Genomic DNA, 20,747 nt, shown 5'->3' with positions numbered 1-20,747 from the left:
TGGGATGCCAGCATGGAGCGGCTGCTGCTCCTGATGCTGCTCTACCTGATGTGGTGTAAGAACCTCATCTCAGGAAGCGATGAGGATGGTATCTGCAATAACAGCATCTTGTGAAGCACAGGTAGAAAAATGGAGGTGGGATAGTGCTTGCTAATAAATCTGGAAGAAGCTGAAACACCCATCCAGCATGTGAAGACTTTTAAGCCACTGTCAGCTTACTACCTTCAGATTTGAGGAAGGAAAAAACCCACAAAACCAACCAACAACAGAAACCTTCAAGTATTACATTTTTTTCAAAGCCAAGTGGCTTGTTCTCTGGAGTATCGATGGCTTTCCTCTGCGGGCTGGTGACAGGGGCTTCTTCCTTGCCGTATCAAGGAAATAACTAGGCACAGGCATTGACTTTCTGTGAGCAAAGGCAATTGTCAAACTGTGTGTCCTGAGATGATTATGGCTAATTGCTCTGCCGAGGAGGTGCAGGTTTTATGGAGCTTATGCTGTTTGTGTGGGTGTAGCCTCTCGTGCGACTTGCGGGCGCAGAACGAAACCAGTGACCAAGCCTGGACCTTGCACTGGGGAGGAGGCAGCCCAGAGCTGCCAGCAGAAGGAGCGACATTTGCTTTGTTTAGAAATAAATAAAAATAAAATAAAGGCAAGAGACGGGAGTATTTCATAAAGCTATCAGAGAGCATTTTTTGGCTCTCCTGCCTGTACTTCTCTGGCAGGTATTTTACTCGGTCTGTGTGTAATTCTTGGCATCTTTGGCCATCCAGATCTGGCTCTGCTGACAGCTGAGCTGCTCTGGGGGGATACGCCATTGGGAGCTCTGAGAAAGGGGAATCTTCGGTCTTGGAGAGAAAGGAAAAAGTTGATCTTTCCATGCCATAAGGACAGTGGGGTATGTTCCTGGGCTGGAGCAGAGCTGCAGTGCTGGCTGCGTGGGGGTTTTACAATCCCATAATGGGAAGGGAAGACAAATCACTGCAGCAGGTTTCAGGCTTTGAGTGTATTTGTAGTACTAAGCTGTGTCATTTTTAACAGAAGTGAGCTATCCCAGTAAAAACCTTACCCTGTGAATGATAGAGGGGTGGGAGAGAGTGTGGCGCTGGCAGGGAATCGGGGCGCTGGCAGCTGCTGCCCCTTCTTGGTAGCAGCTTTGAGATGTTTTTGCTTATGCTGATGGAATGTATTTATTAAGCCCAAATGAGCAGGAATTGGTCCTTACTTTCTCAGGAACCTTGAGCTCTTTAACCTCTGCACATGGTTGCAAGGTTTGTCACCCCTGTTTGATGGCCATGTGCTCCCACATAAACAGCACAGTAAAGGCTGGGGGGGATTTCTCTCTGTGTATCGAGGTCTCGGGTACATAGTTTCCTCTTTGAGACATAGCTTAGTTGCAAGCAAAATATGTAGGTAATGTCAGTTGAATTCCTGCCAAACATCTTATTATGTGAAATGACAACATGGTGTCATCCTCTGTCCTGTGGCTGCCGGAAAAGGCAGTATCTGCAAGTAAGGAGAGGGTGAAGTTCAGGCATTAAAACAAAAAGACATGTAAATCACTAAGTTTCAAGTTTTCTTGTGTTTCCTTTTAATGCGCTGCTCGTCTCCCCTCTTGGCACCACCGTTGCTATTTATTTTTTTTAAGAGATGCTGATACAACAGCTCCCTGTCTCTTACATCACTCTGTTTCCAATTCATTAACCAGCTCTTATGAGGAGTTTCTGGTGATGAGCAGCCTGGAGACAGGGGTGAAGCCCGGTCTGTTGGGCAATGAAAAATAAAATTGGGATGGAGTCCCATGGGATGGAGTCCCATGGACTTGGGAGGGTTGTCTCCTTCCCTGTTTTCTGTGGGGCCTATGGGCTTTGCCTGCCAGTCCAGGTCTTAAAGTTTAGCTCCACCAGCTGCACAGAGTAGAGCTGTGACTTCTGCTCACCTCAGCTGGTGTTTTGGGTCATGTCCCCTTACAGGTTTTCTCTTTTCGTCCTCTCTCCATATGAGGCTGTGTGGTGGTGAAGAACAACTTCCTCGGTTCCTGTGGTGGTGAACATTGTCCCACAGCAGGATGGGAGAGCACAGAGTCTCTCTTACAGCCACATTTGCTTTGGCTGATTCCTGGGATTCGTTCCTGGAGGACACACCTGAGCTGGGATGAATCCTGCCTCATTTATGGTGTGTGTGGGTGCTCGGTGCCTACATCCCTGCTTGCATGAAGCTCCCTTTCTGAAGGCACCTATTTTTGATGCACCTTAGTTGTTTTTGTGGGGGAGTGGCTTTTCTCTAAGGCTTTGCCACTTGGTGTAGTGGACACTTGGTCACAGAGTGCCGTTACACCTCTGTTTGGGGCTCAGAGCAGCTTTCCTCAGCAGCACTAATGTGGTGTTTTACATGGACAAGACACAGAGTATGTTCTTTTTCTCTGTCTAGCAGTTTCTTGATCTTTTGCAGCTGTGTCCTGGACACTGTATTATCTACCTGCACCACTAACGAGCATCATCCCGGGTCCTTACTTAACCTGGTTTCGGAGGCCAAGATCCTGAATCTGACCGTGGTTTCAGAAGCTCTTTTTGGGAGCTGATGTGAGCCTTGGCAGAGCTTTGGTGTCCTTTTGATCTGAAGCAACCAAGAAACTGCTGTTCTTGTTTGTCCTCAAGGGCACTGTGGGACAGAGAAGAGGCAACCTGTTCCTATCACAAACCGAGTCTGGGGGCTGTCCCCTCGAGCCGGGGTACAGAGAGCCTGCGAGTGAATCCCACTGTGTTGCTGTTTTGTAATGACACCGTTTCTGTTGATACTGGGTGGCACTTCACACCGTGTTCCCTTCCACAGGAGAAACATGTACCTGATGGGTGCTTGTGTTCATCTTGACACACGGCCAAATGCTTCTGAGGCCTCTTTGCATTAGCCCGGGCTGCCTGTCATCTCCAGCTGGGTTTCACTAAGGCAGCTTCTACCTACCCCTTGCGATCGAGGGGTTTTGGGTTTTCTTTGACCCCGCCTCCTCAACTTCATGAGGACTTTTCTTCTGGTAAAAGGCTTTTCCCCCCGCCCCACACGTGCACACCGGGAAAGCTGTGCTGGCTCTGAACTTGGTACTTGCGTTCCTTTCTGAAAGCTGAAAAAAGCACTACGTGGTTTGGATGGTGCAAAAGGGTTTGGGTTTTGTGTGTTGAACTGCCAGATTTACCAGCCTTTTCAAGTTCTCTGGGCCTGTCTGCAATTCATCCTCCAGGCTGCTTTTCCTTGCCAGGCGGTACCCAGATAAAAGTCATAGACTATTGAGGTGCATCTGTGTTAAATTATGCTGTAAATCCACCACAAAAGTGATGTTGCTGCCAGTCATCCCAGCCTGCTCTGGAGCCCGAGCCGTGGTGGTGGTCTTGTCGAAGACTTTGCTTGTCGTTGATACCAGTAACTGTAAACAACGTCCAACAACCACCATGGATGCACCTGGATCTGCCTGATGTGGGTTATTCCTTGAAGATCCACATGGCTGTCTAGAAATCATCTCTTCTTTGGTAGACATTGCCCTTGACTTCTTCAGATCCATTGACTGAAAGGAGCAGCTTGGGGTAGGTATAGCTGAGGGTCTATTTTTGCTTTTAGGCAACTTGGTATTTTAAGATGAAAACACCACAGGTACATGTGGTGCCTGGATATCAGAGAACATCTGTGGGGTTTTCATTTTACCCCAGGTCTGTTGTAGAGCCTTTGGTACTGCCAGGGTGGATTTTTTTTTCCTTATTTCCTGTGTAGCATCCTCATAAATATCTATCTCTGCTGGAACCTGATCTTACATGGCCTTACACAGCCTGTTTTGCAAGCAGAGGTGGTGTCCAAAACATTAGGCTTCTGGACAGTCTTTGAGAAGCCTTTCAGACAGTGGTTTTTAAAGCTGGGGTCGGTTGCTGTGATATCAGGAGGTAGATCTCAAAAATGTCGTTGATGTGATGTTTCTTCCTGGGGCAGGGGTGAGGGACTCGGGGGGGCACTGAGGATGCGGCGCTGGGGCTGGTGGTGCTCAGCTGCACGTGGGCTCAACACCTGCATCCTTCGGAGGTGCGTGCTGCTGACAGCTGGGGGGTTGGCATTCTGTCAGGCTTTTATGCAGAGGGATGTGCCTCTGACTTGTGCAACCAGCCTCAGCAGACCAAGGGGAGCTCATCCGGCAGTTGCTCTTCAGCCTCTTCCCAGCCTAAAAAAAACCAAAAATAAAATATGCAGAGCTCAGGTTTCATTAGGGGATTTTTTTTTTCATTTTATTTCAGAGTTCCAGCCTAATGCAACCCTTCATAAAGGGCACTAACCCTCTTTTTTTGGCAGATCATGATCTGTAGTGCTTTGTTAAATGTATACGAATATGTGTCCGTGGCTGCTGGCATGTGTTTGGCTTGAACTCAGGTGGGGAAGAGAAGTCAATGAATTTAGTTTGCATCACACAAACCACTCCCTGAAAAATGGTCTAGTCTTTCTTTTGACTCTCTTTGTGTGGAAGAACTAAATTTCTAAATAAATTACTTTTTCCCTCGCTAGCATTCTTGGCTCTCATGCTGAGCTTGTATAGAGGGTCCTGAGAACAAAGTTCAGGATTGGATCAGTCCTGGGGAAACGATCAACCAAGACTCATTTGGAAAAGGAACTTGCTGACACATTTGGTTGAGGATTATACGATTAATGTGTTTTAGCACACTCACAATGTCTTCGAGGAAAAGAACTTAATGGAAGTTCACTTTCCAAGGATGGAAAATGGTGTGAGTTCATTTGGGTTCATCCCTTTCCGCAAAAACTGTAATTGTAGGTTGTCCATGGTCCTGTGCATTCATGAGTAACCAAAGAGAGTCGTGATCCGCAGTTGTCCATCCCTCTCTCTTCCCAGCAATTTTGACTTAAATACTGTTTGCCTCATTTTCTAAGGCATTTTTTCCACCTGTGAAGCACTGAATAACTACAGAAGCCGAAGATTAAATTGTTGGGTGGAAGGACTCAAGTGAAGCAGCTCATAGTGTTTAAAAGGCATCTATCTGTAGGCATCAAGGTGGGGAGGAATCTCCCAAGCGTGAGGTACCTGACATGACGTGCGCCTGCTTGCTGTAGTCTGCAGCCAGCTTTGTCAGTGCTGTTACCAGCTTTCAACTGCAACAGAGAATTTTGACCTACTTTTTCAGTTTTTCTGTTGTTCTGCACAACATTGAGGACACTGAAACCAGGTCAGTCTAGTGCTGTTTGGGAAAGTGCAGAGAAATGCTGGTCTCCTCCGTACTGCTGGGGTACAGGCAGGTGGTTGAAATACACTGCTGTAATAGCAGGCTTATTGGGGGACTATCTCCTAGCAGAAGACCCTCTAGATAACCAGAAAGCTCTTGACTGGGAGAGAAAAAGGTAAAAGTTTATTTCTTGTGGCTGAATGGAGAAAGCATTCAGCCTCTGCATCCTCCCTTCCTACCAGCTTCTGTAGACAGCCAAGCACCAGAGCAGAATCCTCTTCTGAGAGGTCCAAGAATCAGATAGGATATTTGGTTATCTGTTGATTTTTCTCCTTAGGAACAGGGCAGATCTCATAATTCTCTTTTTATTTTCTTGTTAGTAGAGGAGTGATTTTGCCAGAAGGGAGTAATGGGATAGCTTTGGAAAATGAAATTCTTATTGGTACCAGTTGGAAGGTACTATCGGTCAGAAGCAGGACAAGAGGTGGAACGTCATGGAAGGGAAGAGGTGGGGCAGTGGGATGGGAAGGCATAAAGGGACCTGAAGCCAACAGAGCTGTGTGTCCACATAGAAGAGAGCAAAGCTGTAACTGAAAGGTTTACTAATCGCGTTTTAATATAGGAAGAGCGTTGACACCTAGGAAGCTGTTAATGTATGCGGTGAAGCAGAGGACACAGAGTCAGCTTGTTCTTCTGAACTTAAGGGTGGAAGTGAATAAATGAGTTGGCAGATGCTGAGTGAATGCATCATATATGTCCTGATTTCAAAATAGTCCTTGTTCCCTGCATCCTGGCTGCTATGACCTTTCCCAGAGGATGAACCATTTATCCCAATCTGTGGCAGAGGGAGCAAAGTTTTCTGCTGCTGAAGGCTCTACTTGCGTTGAATGAGTGTAGAAGCTGGTGATCTCATATCCATGTGTTTATAACATGTCAGTCGAGAGCCCTGGAGGATTTTATAGTTTTTGAAGTCATGTGGGAAGTAGCAGATCTTGTCTGGGAAGCACTCTCCAGATTGAGAGATTTACCAGAAGTATTAGACGAGTGTGTGGGGTGGACATTGGAAAAGGCAGTGAGATGGCACGTGCCTTGCCCTAAAGCACTGATCTTTGAGCTGCTTTGAGAAATTGAGGTCCTGTTTTTGTAGAGAGTGGGATGAGATCGCCCATCTCAAAAGAAACTTGGGCTTTCTTGACAGTATCTTCTTAAAAGGAGGGAAAAGGAACTGTAGGGGTGAGTTCCTTCTGCTTGTTGCTTTCCATGCACCGAGAGTTTGCAGTTTGATTTCTAGCATCTTTTGAGTCCTTCATGAATCAAAACACACAGAGACCTGGATCAGGCTTGATTTTGATTTGAAGAAAAGGGGCTTCACTTGCAATTTCATTTTGGACAGATTTTCTGAAATTGTGCCACAAAACAAGCCTTTGGCGGCCCTTGTTCGTATCCTGGAAAGCTCTCCAGAGTATCTCGAGTAGGTCAAAGAAATCTTCAGCGCAAGGGAAGGGAGCTTTTCCTTAGAAGGGGAGGAATAAGGTTTGCTCTGGCTTCTTCACGCTGGTCTCCTGTTTGTGTTGTCCTTTACTCGTGCTGCTTTCAAACTGAAGGGCTTCACTGAGAAAACGGGATGGCTGTGAGGGCTGTCTCGATGCCCTGAGGAGCGCTCGGTGAGCAATAAACCTTCCTTGGCCCTGTGCTAGGGGTCACAATGCCAGCAGCTGCTGCCACCAGCCCCACCTGGAAGCTGGTTTTATTGATGGAGGAGAGGCTGTGATTTAGGTCTTGGGTCTTGAGTGTTTTGAAGTGTGTAGGATACAAAGTTTGGTTTTGTTGGTTGGGTTGGTTTTTTTTTCACCTAGCTAACTGTGCTTTAGGTAATTTCCTTTCGAGGCTGTATCTTTCATTAAATAACTGTTCCCGTGTCTCCAGCTATATTGTGGTGAAATGAATACTGGAATTGGACTGAGTCACCATTAGGGAAATATCTTCATGCAGCTTTGTTTAAATGCAAGTAACTTTCAGGAGCAATCTTGCTGAGTGGGTGGATAGGTAGGAAGGAAAATCGTTATGAAAAAGTTTGAATTGTGGCAGGAAGTAGTTCTGGCGTTGAGCAGTCTTTAAATATTAATGTGACTGACTTCAAATTACAGTCTAGTCTTCATTCTTCTGCCACTCCTCTTCCAAAGCCAAGCGCTTTGTTAGTCCTCAAAAGCCATATTTGATGCCATGTTTACTACAGTCGCCTTCAGTACGTAGCAGCGGCAGTGAAAGACCTTTGTGCAGTTCTGTGTACCAACGGCTGGGATCTGCTCCTGGGGCTGGCTGTGATAAAGAGGTTATCAAATGCCTGCTCTGCTCATTCATTGCTGGTCTGAGCTCCTGTTTGCAGGAGGCTTTCAGCTGAGAGAGGATTAGTGTTTGCAGACTGTGAGGCATGACCTTTCCATCCTTCTCCCTGGGGAGACCTTATACAGATAGAGAAGATGGGAAGGATGGGGTCTTGTAACCATTAACATCTTATTTCACTAGCCAGGAAATGGGGGGGAGCTTTCTGCTGAGTCTGCCTGAGAAGGCTGGAGTTGCTTGTCCCATCTGAGCCAAGACGGTGTAAGGGTCAAACCAAGCAGTGTATTTCTGGTGTCGGATCTGAAGCTTGGCCTGCAGGGCCAAGTCCAGACTTTAGTCCGGAGGAGGGGGAAGCTGCATCACAGCTCCGGGGGGCTTGTGCTCATGAGAGGCTTGAGCAGCCCTTAGAGGAATGATGTGCTTGTGCCGTCAAGCACTGATGGAGCATCACCTGCCCTGCAGCTGCTGAATTGTAGAGTTGTTTCAGTTAGAACGGACCTTTAAGATGATGGAGTCCAACCATCAACCTCACACTGACAAAGCCACCACTGACCCATGTCCCTCAGCACCATGCCTGCCTGGCTTTTCAATACCTCCAGGGATGGCGACTCCACCACTGCCCTGGGCAGCCTCTGCCAAGGCTTGACAACACTTTTGGTGAATAAATTTTTCCCAACATCCATCCTAAACCTCCCCTGGTGCAACTTGAGGCCATTTCTTCTTGTCCTATCTCCTGTTCCTTGGGAGAAGAGACTGACTCCCCCCCCGGCTACACCCTCCTTTCAGGGAGTTGTAGGGAACGAGGAGGTCTCCCCTCAGCCTCCTTTTCTCCAGGCTGAACACCCCCAGCTCCCTCAGCCTCTCCTCACAAGACTTGTGCTCCAGACCCCTCACCAGCTCCGTTGCCCTTCTCTGGACCCGCTCCAGCCCCTCAGTGTCTTTCCTGTCGTGAGGGGCCCAGAACTGGACACAGCCCTCGAGGTGGGGCCTCACCAGTGCCAAGGACAGGATGGTCACTGCCCCAGTCCTGCTGGCCATTCTGTTATTAGGCTCTCTGCTGGCTTCGTACATGTTAACTGAATGAGCAAGGGGGAAAAATAGATCTGTTTGAAGCTTTATAAAAATTGTATCGTTCCTCCTTCCTGTGCTGTAATGGGTCCCCATCATGCAGATTTTGCCTCTTTCTTTCAGGCTAGTCCTTCCTAGGAGGATCTCCTCAATCTGTAGAGGCCTTCATGTCTCCCAAAATGCTGTGCGTTGGTTTTTCCAAGAGTGACCTGGGCAGGAGTTGTGCTCTTGCTAGAGATTCCTTTCTGTTACCCTTCTGTGAGGTCTGTGTTTGTTTCCCATGGATTATCCAACCTTAGTTAAAAAGATGACTTTAGTCTCCAGTGGGGAAAAAAGTCCTCCTCCCTGCCTTTGATAGGGTCAGGTGTAATTTCCAAAGTAGTACCTCTTTAATTCATAGAATTCCTCTGTTCTGCTCATCTTTCGTAGTGGTCCAGCCCTAGAGGCACTCTCTCATCATCCTCACATTTGACTTCTGTTTGCCAATAAAGTTCTGTAGTTTCAATGACTGTCCTCTTTTATTTTGTTTGTTTTGAAGGCAGTCTCTCCTCTCAGGACGGGCTGGGGTGGGGTCCAACCAAAAGGCTTTTCTGATATCTGCCAGAGCATCCTCCCTGCTCTGCAGCCTGGTTTCACGCAGCCAATTCAACTGGGCTTGCGTCTACGCAAACAGCTTTGAGAAACAGTGTGAGCTCACCCCCTCAAAATGAACATGGTGGCTGAAAGTATGTTGGGATGTCTGTGATGAAAAACCAGTTCATCCCGTTTGTCTGTAACGGATGTTTCCTGCTCATCCATATTCAGTTTTAAGTATTAAATCTTGAATTCATTTGAGGTACAAGTAAAGCTTGGTAATGCTAAATACCACATTTCTTCTATGTGGACATCACCAGCTCCTCTGTCTCCGCCTGGGCCAGTGGTCCTTCTTCACAAATGGCCTTTCACACCTTGGTGCTGCCTTGGGAGCTTGACAGTGCAGCAGCTGGGTTGGGGTGGCCAAACTGGGAGTGTGGATGTGATCTGGTGGTTCTCAGTTGACCTGATGATTTCCAGACCTCCTCCATTGGCTGCAAACATGCCGTGTGACCCTTTTCAGCAGAGACCCACCTTCCTGCAGAGTGCCAATGAGAATTCATCTGCTTTTCACTCTAGAGAATCATAGAATTGTCTAGGTCGGAAGGGACCTTTAAGATCATCTAGTCCAACCATCAACCTAACTCTGATTATAAAAAAAAATAAACCCAAGACCAGCAATCACTAAACCATGTCACTAAGCACTATGTCAAAGAGAAGAGGGCTGCTGAGTCGTGGGCTGGGTGACATCCCCCGGAGGTTGTAACCTGTGCAACCTGCACTAAGGTCCAAGCATTGGCAGAAACTGTTCAAGGCGGGGGGGTTGTGGGATTGTGATGTTGCGTGAAGCGTCCGTTTGAGCGTATGGATGTTTCTTTGTGCTATTAGTAGTTCCTTGACACTGTGGAGGGACACGGCATCCTTCCTAGGAAGATGGAGTATGTTTAGAGTCCTGCAGGCTCCCTGCGTGATAGAACAATATCTGAACAAAAGCAGTGGAAAGTGGTGTTAGAGTTGTGCATTCTCTGTATTTAATCTTTGCCTTTTTGTGGAAGTATTTTTAAAAAAAAGCATCTAGGGAGGAAGGTCAGGCTGGGGAGAGCCGTGCCCTCTTTTGTGCAAACACACAACTGGCCATGGAAATGGATAGAAAAGATAAGAGTCGTTCTAAATATTCAGAAACAGCAGAGTTTTTCCAATATTCAGAAACTGAAATTTCCAACTGGAGCTACCTGCGTTTCCTGGATCTCGTGTGAAGGGCTTCTGCCTTATCTATAGCTGCCAAAAAGTTTCCAGAAATAAAAGTGTACCACAGTTGGAGGTGAGGAGGTGAAGGGAGAGCATACTTGTGTTTCACGAGGGTTAATGCTTTTGTTCTGTGCCACTGGCTGGTGGGTGGAGGATAATTCTCGTCCTGTGTCTCGGTTAGTAGGTAGGTTTGCTTCATCGTCTCATGACACGCGTGGAAGAAGCCCTTGCTAAATCCTCTACAGATGTCTTGCTACAGGCGGACTGAGCCAACTGCCTGAGGAACTTTTGATCCCTTGTAAATAGGGTTGTGTTTCTGGGTGTACCTGATGGTGTTTGATTGCTGATGTCCTTCCGCAATGACTTGTTTGGGTGGTTTCATTTAGCACTTCTCTGCTGATGGGGAGGTATTTGCTGTCCCATGCACACGTTGACATTCCAGCTGTATCCACGCGGAAGCAGGACACAAACCTTGCTTCTAAAATTATTCAGGCACTCGTCTGTTCATGTCTGGGAAATCACGAATGCAGCAGTGTCCCCTGAAGGGGTACACTCCAGTATGTGTAGCTCCCAGGATGAGGGGGGTACCTCCAGGTATGTTTATTCTAGTTCTTAAGCAAGAACTGCACCCCAAACATCTCCAGAACATCCCCATCTACTGTCTAACACCAGCTCCTGACACAGCAGCTTTTCCCTTCATCCTGCTGATCGCTTGGGAAATAAGGGGAGGCTCATCCTCCTCCACTGGTCCCTCTGGACTGTCCCATCAGGCTGCAATGATCTGTTGATACAGAGTCTTCAGAGTTTCATGTCTGAGTCGTAGAAAGTCCTCCTGACTGCAGTGGGGCTGAGCTGAACCATTTGGCTGTGCTAACGGTCCAGTGTGAGTTCACGTCCTAGGAAAGGTCTCATGCTGAGATGTCAACCTTCCCTGAGCTCCCTGGACTGCACTGGTAGAGCAGGACCTCCTGGGTCTGTACAGCTTCTGCCTGTCTTTTTTAGGTGGTCCATGGGCACAGAGGAACCACTTGACCTCCAGGGGTTGAGAAGCATCTATTTATTTCTTATCTTCTTTTGACAGAGTTGGTGGACTGATGCTCATGAGATGCACCAGTTGTGCTGTCTGGAGTAGTCCAGAGTTGTCTGCCCTTGGCGTTATGGTGGTGACAAGGTTGGATGTGTGAGAGGATGGTGCACTTCTCTGGCAGAACTTTCATTTGCCAGTCATGAATGTAGGCTGCTGGAGAAGATCTTGGCCCTCGAGTCCCTCACCCAATTCCACTAGAACATCTGTTTTTCCAAAACCTCATTTTTTTGGCAACAAAATTACGTTGGTAACAAACTGTATGTCGATGCAGCTTTCAGGAAATTTCTAGCTTTTTTAAAATAACAGATCTTGCTTTGGCTACTAATTTTCATCGTCTCAATAAGACAACAGTTTCAATTAGCAAATTTATGTGGGGTCAACTTTAAAAGATGGAAAATGGAGAATTTCACTTCAGTGTGCTTCAGTATTTTCTTCTCTTGGTGCCTTTCATTTGCCACTTTTTATTTTTTGTCTGGCTTTTGTGTAATACTTTATAAATATATAAAGTGAGAAGAAAACAAACTTACACTTCACAGTTGCTTTAAAGGTGGGATGTGATCTCCTGGCAGTTCCCACCTGACGTTCCGGTGTAATTGAAATTGCTTTTGTTAGAATGTGTGGTGTGAGTCCTGGTAGCTCCGACAGCAAGCAGGGGGTGGCCAGCCCTCGTATCTCTTCATGATGTCAGGGCTTTTAATCAGAAAACTGTTAAGAAAATGGCAAAATTCCCATATAGCTGTTCAGTTTCCTCGAGGAGAGCTCTGGATGTTAGCCCTGTTGTACATTTCTTGCTCAGTATTTTAAAGTAATGATTTTTATTTCTCATATCTTTTTTCTTTTCCCCAGGTAAGAAACCCAAAAGCAACCTGCCTTTATTGAGTTCTCAAGAACATAATCGACCCCTTGGTACATTATCAAGATGCATTAGGAAACTGGATACGGTGCCAAAAGAACTCCATGCGTTTCCATGACTCTCTGGGACCCTGACTCAGATACTTTTGGATATATATTTCTGTTCTGAGGAGAAGAGCGCGTACTCCAACTCCTTTCTGCCAGCTCGCTGGCAGAGAGGTTTCACTAAGATCATGGACCATCCTAGTAGGGAAAAAGATGAAAGGCAGCGGACGACGAAAGGGATGCCAGGAAGAAGCGGGCACGGGTCTCGACCGAGCTCATCGGCATCTTCTGGCGTGCTTATGGTTGGACCCAACTTCAGAGTGGGCAAGAAGATTGGGTGTGGGAACTTTGGAGAGCTCAGACTAGGTAAGAAGTAACTGTTTTAGTGGCCTCCATTATCCAGATTAGCATTTCACCACTGGAATATAAATACATAAAAACTTAAGAAATGAGTGTGCTCTGTCTTGTTCCCCAAGTGTCGAGCTGCTTTACCTGAAGCTTCTGACGCAGAAGATGTAACTGTTAGCGTTATTTGTATTTGCATAAAGTCAAAGTGAATACACTGGAGAGGCCAAAGATGCAAATTTTGAACAATCCCAACACTGAAGACTGTTCTCAGCACTGAATGTCTTGCCTAAGGTGAAAAAAAAAAAAATACTTTTAACTGCCTGGATTGCTAACTCTTGCTCTCAATTTTTTGTTCATAATGTAGAGCACCTTATTAAAGTGATGGGTGAGACTCTCCCAGCACTTGGCCATATCTTCTCTACTCCACATCCTTCACCAACCTCGGTACCCCAGTTTCAGCCCTGCCACCCTCTCCCTGACCCATCCCATGTGTGTCACTCGCTGGCGAAGAGTGGGCTGTGCCGACTGGCCATCTGGCTGCTGCCTCTCAGCCGCCGAACTGGCTTGGTGGCCCGTGATTTTTTTCGTGGTCTGTTGGTCTTCTAACCACATGTCTTGCAGCTGGTCACCCAGACAGATGGCTACAGTAATGCCTCGTTTGTTTAGGAGGACTTAAGAACCCTGCAGTGCATTGGGCTCTTAAGTCCTCCTAAGCAAACGATGGTTATTTTTTAAATGAGGTGGGGGAAGCAGCCGGTGTTTTTAATTATGTGCCCCTAAGCTCCCACTACGTGGTTTTGGGGTAGTTGCGGTGGATCAGAAGCAGCAACTTGTGATGGTCTTGATCTTGACTGGGTTTAAATGGTTGCATTTCTCCTCTTATGCTGAATGAGATGAGAGGAACCTGATGAAATTCAACAATGGCAAGTGTAGGGTGCTGGGGGAGGTGCACCTGGGGAGGAGTAACCCCCTGCACCAGGACAGGTTGGGGCTGACCTGCTGGAGAGCAGCTCTGAGGAAAAAGACCTAGGATTCCTGGTGGACAACAGGTTGCTCATGAGCCAGCAATGGGCCCTTGTGGCCAAGAAGGCCAATGGCATCCTGGGGGGCATCAGGAAGTAGTCATCCTCCCCCTCTGCTCTGGGGAGGCCCCATCTGGAGCACTGGGACCAGTTCTGGGCTCCCCAGTTGAAGAAGGACAGGGAACTGCTGGAGAGGGGACAGCAGAGGGCTACAAAGATGATGAGGGGCCTGGAGCATCTCTCTTACGAGGAGAGGCTGAGGGACTTGGGTCTTTTTAGTCTGGAGAAGAGAAGGCTGAGGGGGGATCTGATCAATGCTTATAAATACTTAAAGGGAGGGTGTCAGGAGGATGGGGCTGGTCTTTTTTCAGTGGTGCCAAGGGACAGGACAAGAGGAAGTGGCCACAAACTTGAATATAAGAAGTTCCATCTAAACACAAGGAAGAAATTTTTCACTTTAAGGGTGGCAGAGCCCTGGCAGAGGCTGCCCAGGGAGATGGTGGAGTCTCCTTCTCTGGAGACATTCAAACCCCACCTGGACGCGTTCCTGTGGGACCTGCTTTGGCAGGGGGTTGGACTGGATGATCTCCAGAGGTCCCTTCCAACCCCACAGCATTCTGTGGTTCTGAGAGTTGGATCGCTGTGGTAGTGAACTTGAGGGTGCTGAAGGCGGGTTGGCTGACATAAATAGTGTTTGCCCAAAACTTAGTATGGATTTAGAATGGAAATTAAAATAATTTGTGCATCAGGCACAAGGGACAGTAAATAAATCAATGGGGAAACTGCTTCAGGTAACCAGAGAGGTTATAACACGTAACTACTGGTGGTATCTTTGCAGATTCCTGTGCAGGATCTACGGGATCTTAGATTAATTGATGTGATCTTTGATTCTAAGGTTTGGTTATTGCATCTATATGATGTGCCACTTCTTCTCAGAGTGAAGCTTCACCAGGTGGCTTCTGATCTGTCTCGCTAAATGGATGGTTTTGGTGTCAGCATCACATCAGAGATGTTCTTTTGATTTGCAGGAGCAGAGGTGACGCTCCAAAGGTGGAGAGAAACCAAGGGCAGGGACAGAAGCTCCCACCTTTATGAACATGAGCATAATTGGCAGCTGAAGATCCTTACAATAACATCAGAAAGGGCATTGTATTTTTAAAAGCCACCCCCCACCCCAGCAAATGTCAGGATGGCAGGATTCCCGTGGAGATGTTGAATTGCTTTGCAATCCCAACTCCGCTCCAAAGGCTCCGCAGCTGCAGCGGCTCCCCCTGGCAAAGGGCTCGGGCATTCCTTCTGCTGGTGCCCCACTGCCCATCCTGCCTCCCCAATCCCTGGTTTGCACGTTTCTCAACATTTTCACCGCGTTGGATTCCCCACTGATGTGTTGTTTCAAAGCGTGGATGCTACACGGGAGATTTCACTTCTGAAAAAGACAGCTTACAAAGAATATTCAGTTTGAATCTAGGAAAAAAAAACAGCCCCTGTTGATGGAGTGGCTCTGTTTGTTGTTTTATTGGTACACTGGTAAATGTGGTTCTGATACTGGTTACCTAAACCCGCTGTGTTTGGGCAATGGGCCGTAAGTGCTGATAACAGCAGTCAGGTGTAAGGTCCTTACAGAAGCTGTGTCACTGGGGCTTTGTGCCAGTCACTATGGCTTTAAGAACTCCCATTTGCTCAAATATCAGATATTTCTGTTGCACAGATGTGATGCTAATTAACCCTGAATTGTGCTGGGGGGAAGGGGAGGCAGCACAGCTGAAATAGGAGCAAACAAGTCTCTGGTAGCAGTTTTGTCCTGTGAAGAGGAATGGCATTGCCCTCTGCTTCTTGACTTTTTTGACGTGGTTTCAGAGAAGTTAAACACCGGTGAATGTTTTTAGAAGGAGAAGAAGAACAAAGTGGTGCGCTGATAAACAAGGGGAAAATCTCATTATTCCGATTCCCCAAAGGATTTCTCTTTTCTCAGGTGTTGTGTTTTCACCCCGGGCTGTTCCTGTGTCACGCCCCGGTACCCGACAGAGGGCTGGGGGTGCAGGGGGGGATGGCACCGACCGAGGGGAGCTGTTTTGTGAGTCTCCAGCTCGCTGCTGAGGGCTCATCTCCCTGCAAATACAGATAGCCCCGGGGATGTTACTTCTGTGCAGCACGTGGGAGCAGCAGGGTTGGATTCCAGAGGAGCTGAAATGGGAAGATGATCACAAAACTCAAGTTTTTAGCCCCGAGTAATAAGATGGAATGGGGTTAACCCATTCTTTCTTCGGCCGGGCTGCAGGTTAGGTGGTCTCTGAGAGCTTTGGTTCCCGAAGCAGCTCAACCTCCAGGCGAAGAGCAGGGTATCGTGCTCCCCGTCCCTGGGCTGGACTCTGGGCTTGTGGGGTTTCACCACCTTTTGTGTGGCACTAAGCCCTGTCGAGCAGCTTCCGATTGTCCCTCGAGTGAATTCCTGTGTTACCTTGGGAGCTGGAGCACAGCTGAAGCTCTCCAGCGTGTCTTCTGCTGTGACGAGGTCCTGCCTCTCCACCCCCAGCTGATAGGAGCAGCAGCTTTACGTAAAACAGCCCGAGAGCGGGCTCCGTGGGCTGTAAAACTGTGTGACGTCAGGAGGTGCTCACTGCTCAGGAAAAATGGGATTTAACCTGGTAACTGGAGTGCTGTGCTAAGCCCGGCCGTAAACTTCAGCGTAGAAAAGCTGCTGCAGCTGAGCCTGCAAACCGCCTCCTCCCGCCCAGTCACACTCACCCAGGGGGAATTTCCTCTATTTACTCCAAATCCTGAACCATGAGCCGTGTTAGGGATAAATAAACCCCTTCAAACGTCTCATTTTCCCCGGTGTTTGGCACCTCTATTTAGTAAAGCAATTAAATAGGTACTAATGTAAAATTATTCCCGTTTCAGTAAGGTGGAGGGTTTTCTAAAATAGGCATTAAGTTCTGGATAGACCGGGGGCTTATTTTAATGCCCTAGACTATTTTTGCCCAAATCTTTTTGCTGTAATCCACACATTATCCAGCATTTTCCAAACAGTGTGTTAAATTATCATTTTAAAATGACAATTAATGCAACTTTTCTCCCTGCTTAGAGGGGGAAAATAAACCACAAAACATGAGAAGGGCTACAGATCCTGTTGCTTGTGTCCTCCCTTGGTAGGCTACTGCACGGAAGGGATTTTTAGAGAAGTCTGTGGTTTTTGTGTGCTGCCCAAAAAAATTGCATAGTGTCCACAGTTGGGTGTCAACACCATGCACCCAGAGGTCTCACGAAGATTCAGTGCATCTCAGGAGCGAGCAGCAAGCCCCAAACTAGAAGAAAAGCTGCTTATTTATAGGTTGCCAAGTCAACGCAGATTGATCAGATCTGTGAAGGTGCCCCCCCTCAAAAGTGAGAACCACCCAGCTGACCCCAGGCTGCAGCTCTGCTTTAAAGCAAGTTAAAAAATAATAAATAATTATTAAAAAAAAAAAAAAAAGTGATAATAGCATGTGATAGTGGGGCTGGCTTTGTCTCTGCTTCCCAAGTAACAAAATCATCGGGTGAATACGGGACTAGAATAGCACTGGATGGGGAGGGTGTGGGTAAGAGTAGGTCCTGTGTAGGATCCACAGCAGGAGCCGTTGTTTGGAGATACGTGCTCTGGAAGGGGCAGCCAAAGGGGCACCCCAGGGTGGATGTGAGCTCACCTTCCAGCTGGCCACGGGCTCTGCTCTCACTGCAGGTGCCGTGCTCTCGGGGGTGAGCTCTGCCTGGTCTGCAGGACAAAGAGTTGGGTGTTTGCTCCCTTACCCAGCCCTGATGTCTCATCAAAATCTATCACACACAGAGCCACGAGCCAGAAGGAGGGGTCAAAGCATTTTCTGATTCGTGTCGTTCATGAGAGGTTTGTACTTGTGGCTCTTAACTTTGACCTGTGGGAACAGCGCACACAAGGGATCCATCAGTTTGGGCTCCTCTGCTGCTCTGCAATCTGTAAATTGGACACATCTTACTGCCAGGGCTTGAGAAATGCTCTCTGCGAGGTTTCCCACATGAATGCCAGTGACTTCATGCAGCACTTCTCATTTGGAATATGCAGTTCATAATTGTCAGTGGAACTACCCAAATCTGAGGCATGAACTTAATCGCTGCTCCGTCAAAAGCTCTGCCTGAACTTGAAAGGCTTTTGTTAGCACAGTTCTATCATCTCCCCTGTGTTACAAATCTTTTGTCTTGCTAAGATAAGATGCAGCTTCTATTCAGGGCTGATTTTGCTGTGCAGATTCCCCTTCTCTTGCGAGCAGTGCTGCCTCTCCTCTTCCATTTTAATGCCACTGCTGCCTTGGAGGAGGAGGAGGAAGAAGCCGTTGCGCCTGGGACAGTGTGATGGGAACTCCAAGGGGCAGATCTCAGCCTGGAGCAAGTCAGCCAGGAGAGGGGGGGGATTTGCTTTCCCGTGGTAGTTGGCAAAACGAGCATCTCGTGCTGCAGCTTGAAGGGAGGGTTTGGAGCTCAGAAGCTGGACCCATTTGTACCCCCTTGTGTTCAGGGTCTCCCCATAGTGTGTGGTCTGAAGGGGAAATAATTAGTTCATTTACCTGGTCTGACATCCCAGGCCAGTGTTTTGCTAATTTCAGTTTTTTAACTGCGGAATTTCATTACCAAAATTACCTTTTGTCTAGTCCTCAGCCTTATGAACCAGCCCATAACAGGCTGGATGATGGCTCTGCACACATGGAGGGTGTTGGCAGTGCCCTCCTCTGCCTTCAGACGACCTTGGAAGAGCACTGTTTGCCCAGTCTCGTTACCCTGTGTGGGTGGAAGAGCCCGAGTGCTGCTGGAGGGTCCGTGGACCATCACACCCCGGCTCCACTCCCAGCCCTGCGCGCTGAGCACAAAGCTTCCGTGACACGGGGCGTCTGCAGCGCTGGGGTGCAGGGAGGTGGGATCTGTCGGGGATGGCATTCTTACACCTCCCTCCTTGGGGTTTTTTTCTGTTTAAAGCCATCTGACTTCCTCACGTATTCGTGCTGGAGCTTCTCTTAAGAGCCCGAGTGCTGCTGGAGGGTCCGTGGGCCATCACTCCCCAGCTCCACTGGGAGGTGGGATCTGTTGGGGATGGCATTCCCACACCTCCCTCCTTGGGGTTTTTTTCTGTTTAAAGCCATCTGACTTCCTCACGTATTCGTGCTGGAGCTTCTCTTAGTCTGGGTCCGTGTCCTGAAACTGAGCAGCTTGGCAGGAGTTGGGTCCCTGTGGGGAGGAGGAGGTTGTTAGTCTGGGTCCGTGTCCTGAAACTGAGCATTCAGGAGTTGGGTCCCTGTGGAGAGGAGGAGGAGGAGGAGGAGGTTACCCCCTTGTGTTCAGGGTCTCCCCATAGTGTGTGGTCTGAAGGGGAAATAATTAGTTCATTTACCTGGTCTGACATCCCAGGCCAGTGTTTTGCTAATTTCAGTTTTTTAACTGCGGAATTTCATTACCAAAATTACCTTTTGTCTAGTCCTCAGCCTTATGAACCAGCCCATAACAGGCTGGATGATGGCTCTGCACACATGGAGGGTGTTGGCAGTGCCCTCCTCTGCCTTCAGACGACCTTGGAAGAGCACTGTTTGCCCAGTCTCGTTACCCTGTGTGGGTGGAAGAGCCCGAGTGCTGCTGGAGGGTCCGTGGACCATCACACCCCGGCTCCACTCCCAGCCCTGCGCGCTGAGCACAAAGCTTCCGTGACACGGGGCGTCTGCAGCGCTGGGGTGCAGGGAGGTGGGATCTGTTGGGGATGGCATTCCCACACCTCCCTCCTTGGGGTTTTTTTCTGTTTAAAGCCATCTGACTTCCTCACGTATTCGTGCTGGAGCTTCTCTTAGTCTGGGTCCGTGTCCTGAAACTGAGCAGCTTGGCAGGAGTTGGGTCCCTGTGGGGAGGAGGAGGTTGTGCCGGTGGGTGACCTACAGCTGGAGCTGCTGATGTGACTCATTTGCTGGTGGCTACTCCAGAGCAGAGAGTTTAGGTGTATTTAGGCTGCCTTCCCTTGATGTCTGTGCAGGTTCTGCCCCCGTAGCATCAGCCCCGAGCCTGTCCCTGGCTCAGAGGGTGAAGCAGTTCATCCTGCTGCCTCTTTCCCACTGATGGCACCTTCCAGCTCTTTCAGCGATTTGAAGCCACTTTCCAACCTTTGAGCGTTCCTTATGCAGCTACAAAACCTACTTCCTACCCTTCATTTCCAGCCCAGACATAATAGCTTTTAGTTAAAGATGTAAGGGAATAGATTCAAACCACCTTGTGTTGCAAGAGTTAACGCTGGAGCTCAGCTTACACGTCTGCTTGCATAAAGTGCTTCCTCTAAGGATATTTAACCTCACATTTAAAGGGCTGCCCTGTGTTAAACAGCATCGACGGTTACTGTAACAGGTTGAAGCTTTCCATAAATCGTTTTGGCTTCCTGCTGCCTGTTCCAGCATCTGCTGGCTGCAGCCCTGCGCTGGGGCTGCTCCCTCCCAAATTCAGAGGCCAGAACTGCAGCAGGCAGTATGGCAGGGATGCAGCCTAAAGGAGTGGAATGCAGAAAACATGAAGCTGTTACAAAATAAAAGAAAGAAATGGGGATTTTCCCCTGATAAATATTTCAGGATTTAAAGATGACTGTTTGTCTTCTCTCCTCTTCGTAATGGTGTTAATTTTATTGAGTCTTCCCAGGCTGTTGCTGAATGGGGAGGGTATCTGCAGGTGAGGGAGGCGGTGGCATGTTTTCAGTGGTGCCATGTGGACGTGCCCAGACTCCCCCCTGGCCACCCTCACTAGCTGGTCTGTTCAAAGCATCCATAGCTGCTGCAGGAGTTGGAAAGCAAGCCTGGGATAGAGCTGGGCAAAGCTGGTGGTACAGACCAGCCCAGATAACTTCCAGCCCAGGTCGCTATTGAATTCTGGACCTGCACGGTCACACTGTAGGAAAACATGACTGGTGTGGTGGTGCAGGCGATG

At 48.2% G+C, this 20,747-nt stretch overlaps 1 protein-coding gene across 1 annotated transcript in view; it reads left to right on the top strand.

Annotated features, from left to right (window-relative positions):
* CSNK1G1 (casein kinase 1, gamma 1) overlaps positions 1 to 20,747 on the top strand; it is a 99,058-nt gene that overhangs the window by 12,197 nt on the left and 66,114 nt on the right. The window contains exon 2 of the mRNA XM_014961603.1: positions 12,373 to 12,789. Within this exon, the coding sequence (XP_014817089.1) occupies positions 12,612 to 12,789 (178 nt within the window). The 5' untranslated portion in view covers positions 12,373 to 12,611. The remainder of the gene's footprint in view (positions 1 to 12,372; positions 12,790 to 20,747) is intronic.

The sequence above is a fragment of the Calidris pugnax genome, unplaced genomic scaffold, assembly GCF_001431845.1.
Source record: "Calidris pugnax isolate Ruff unplaced genomic scaffold, ASM143184v1 scaffold492, whole genome shotgun sequence".
NCBI classification, from domain to species: domain Eukaryota; kingdom Metazoa; phylum Chordata; class Aves; order Charadriiformes; family Scolopacidae; genus Calidris; species Calidris pugnax.
Note: the sequence above shows the minus strand (reverse complement) of the source record. Positions and strands in the feature narration are given on the sequence as shown.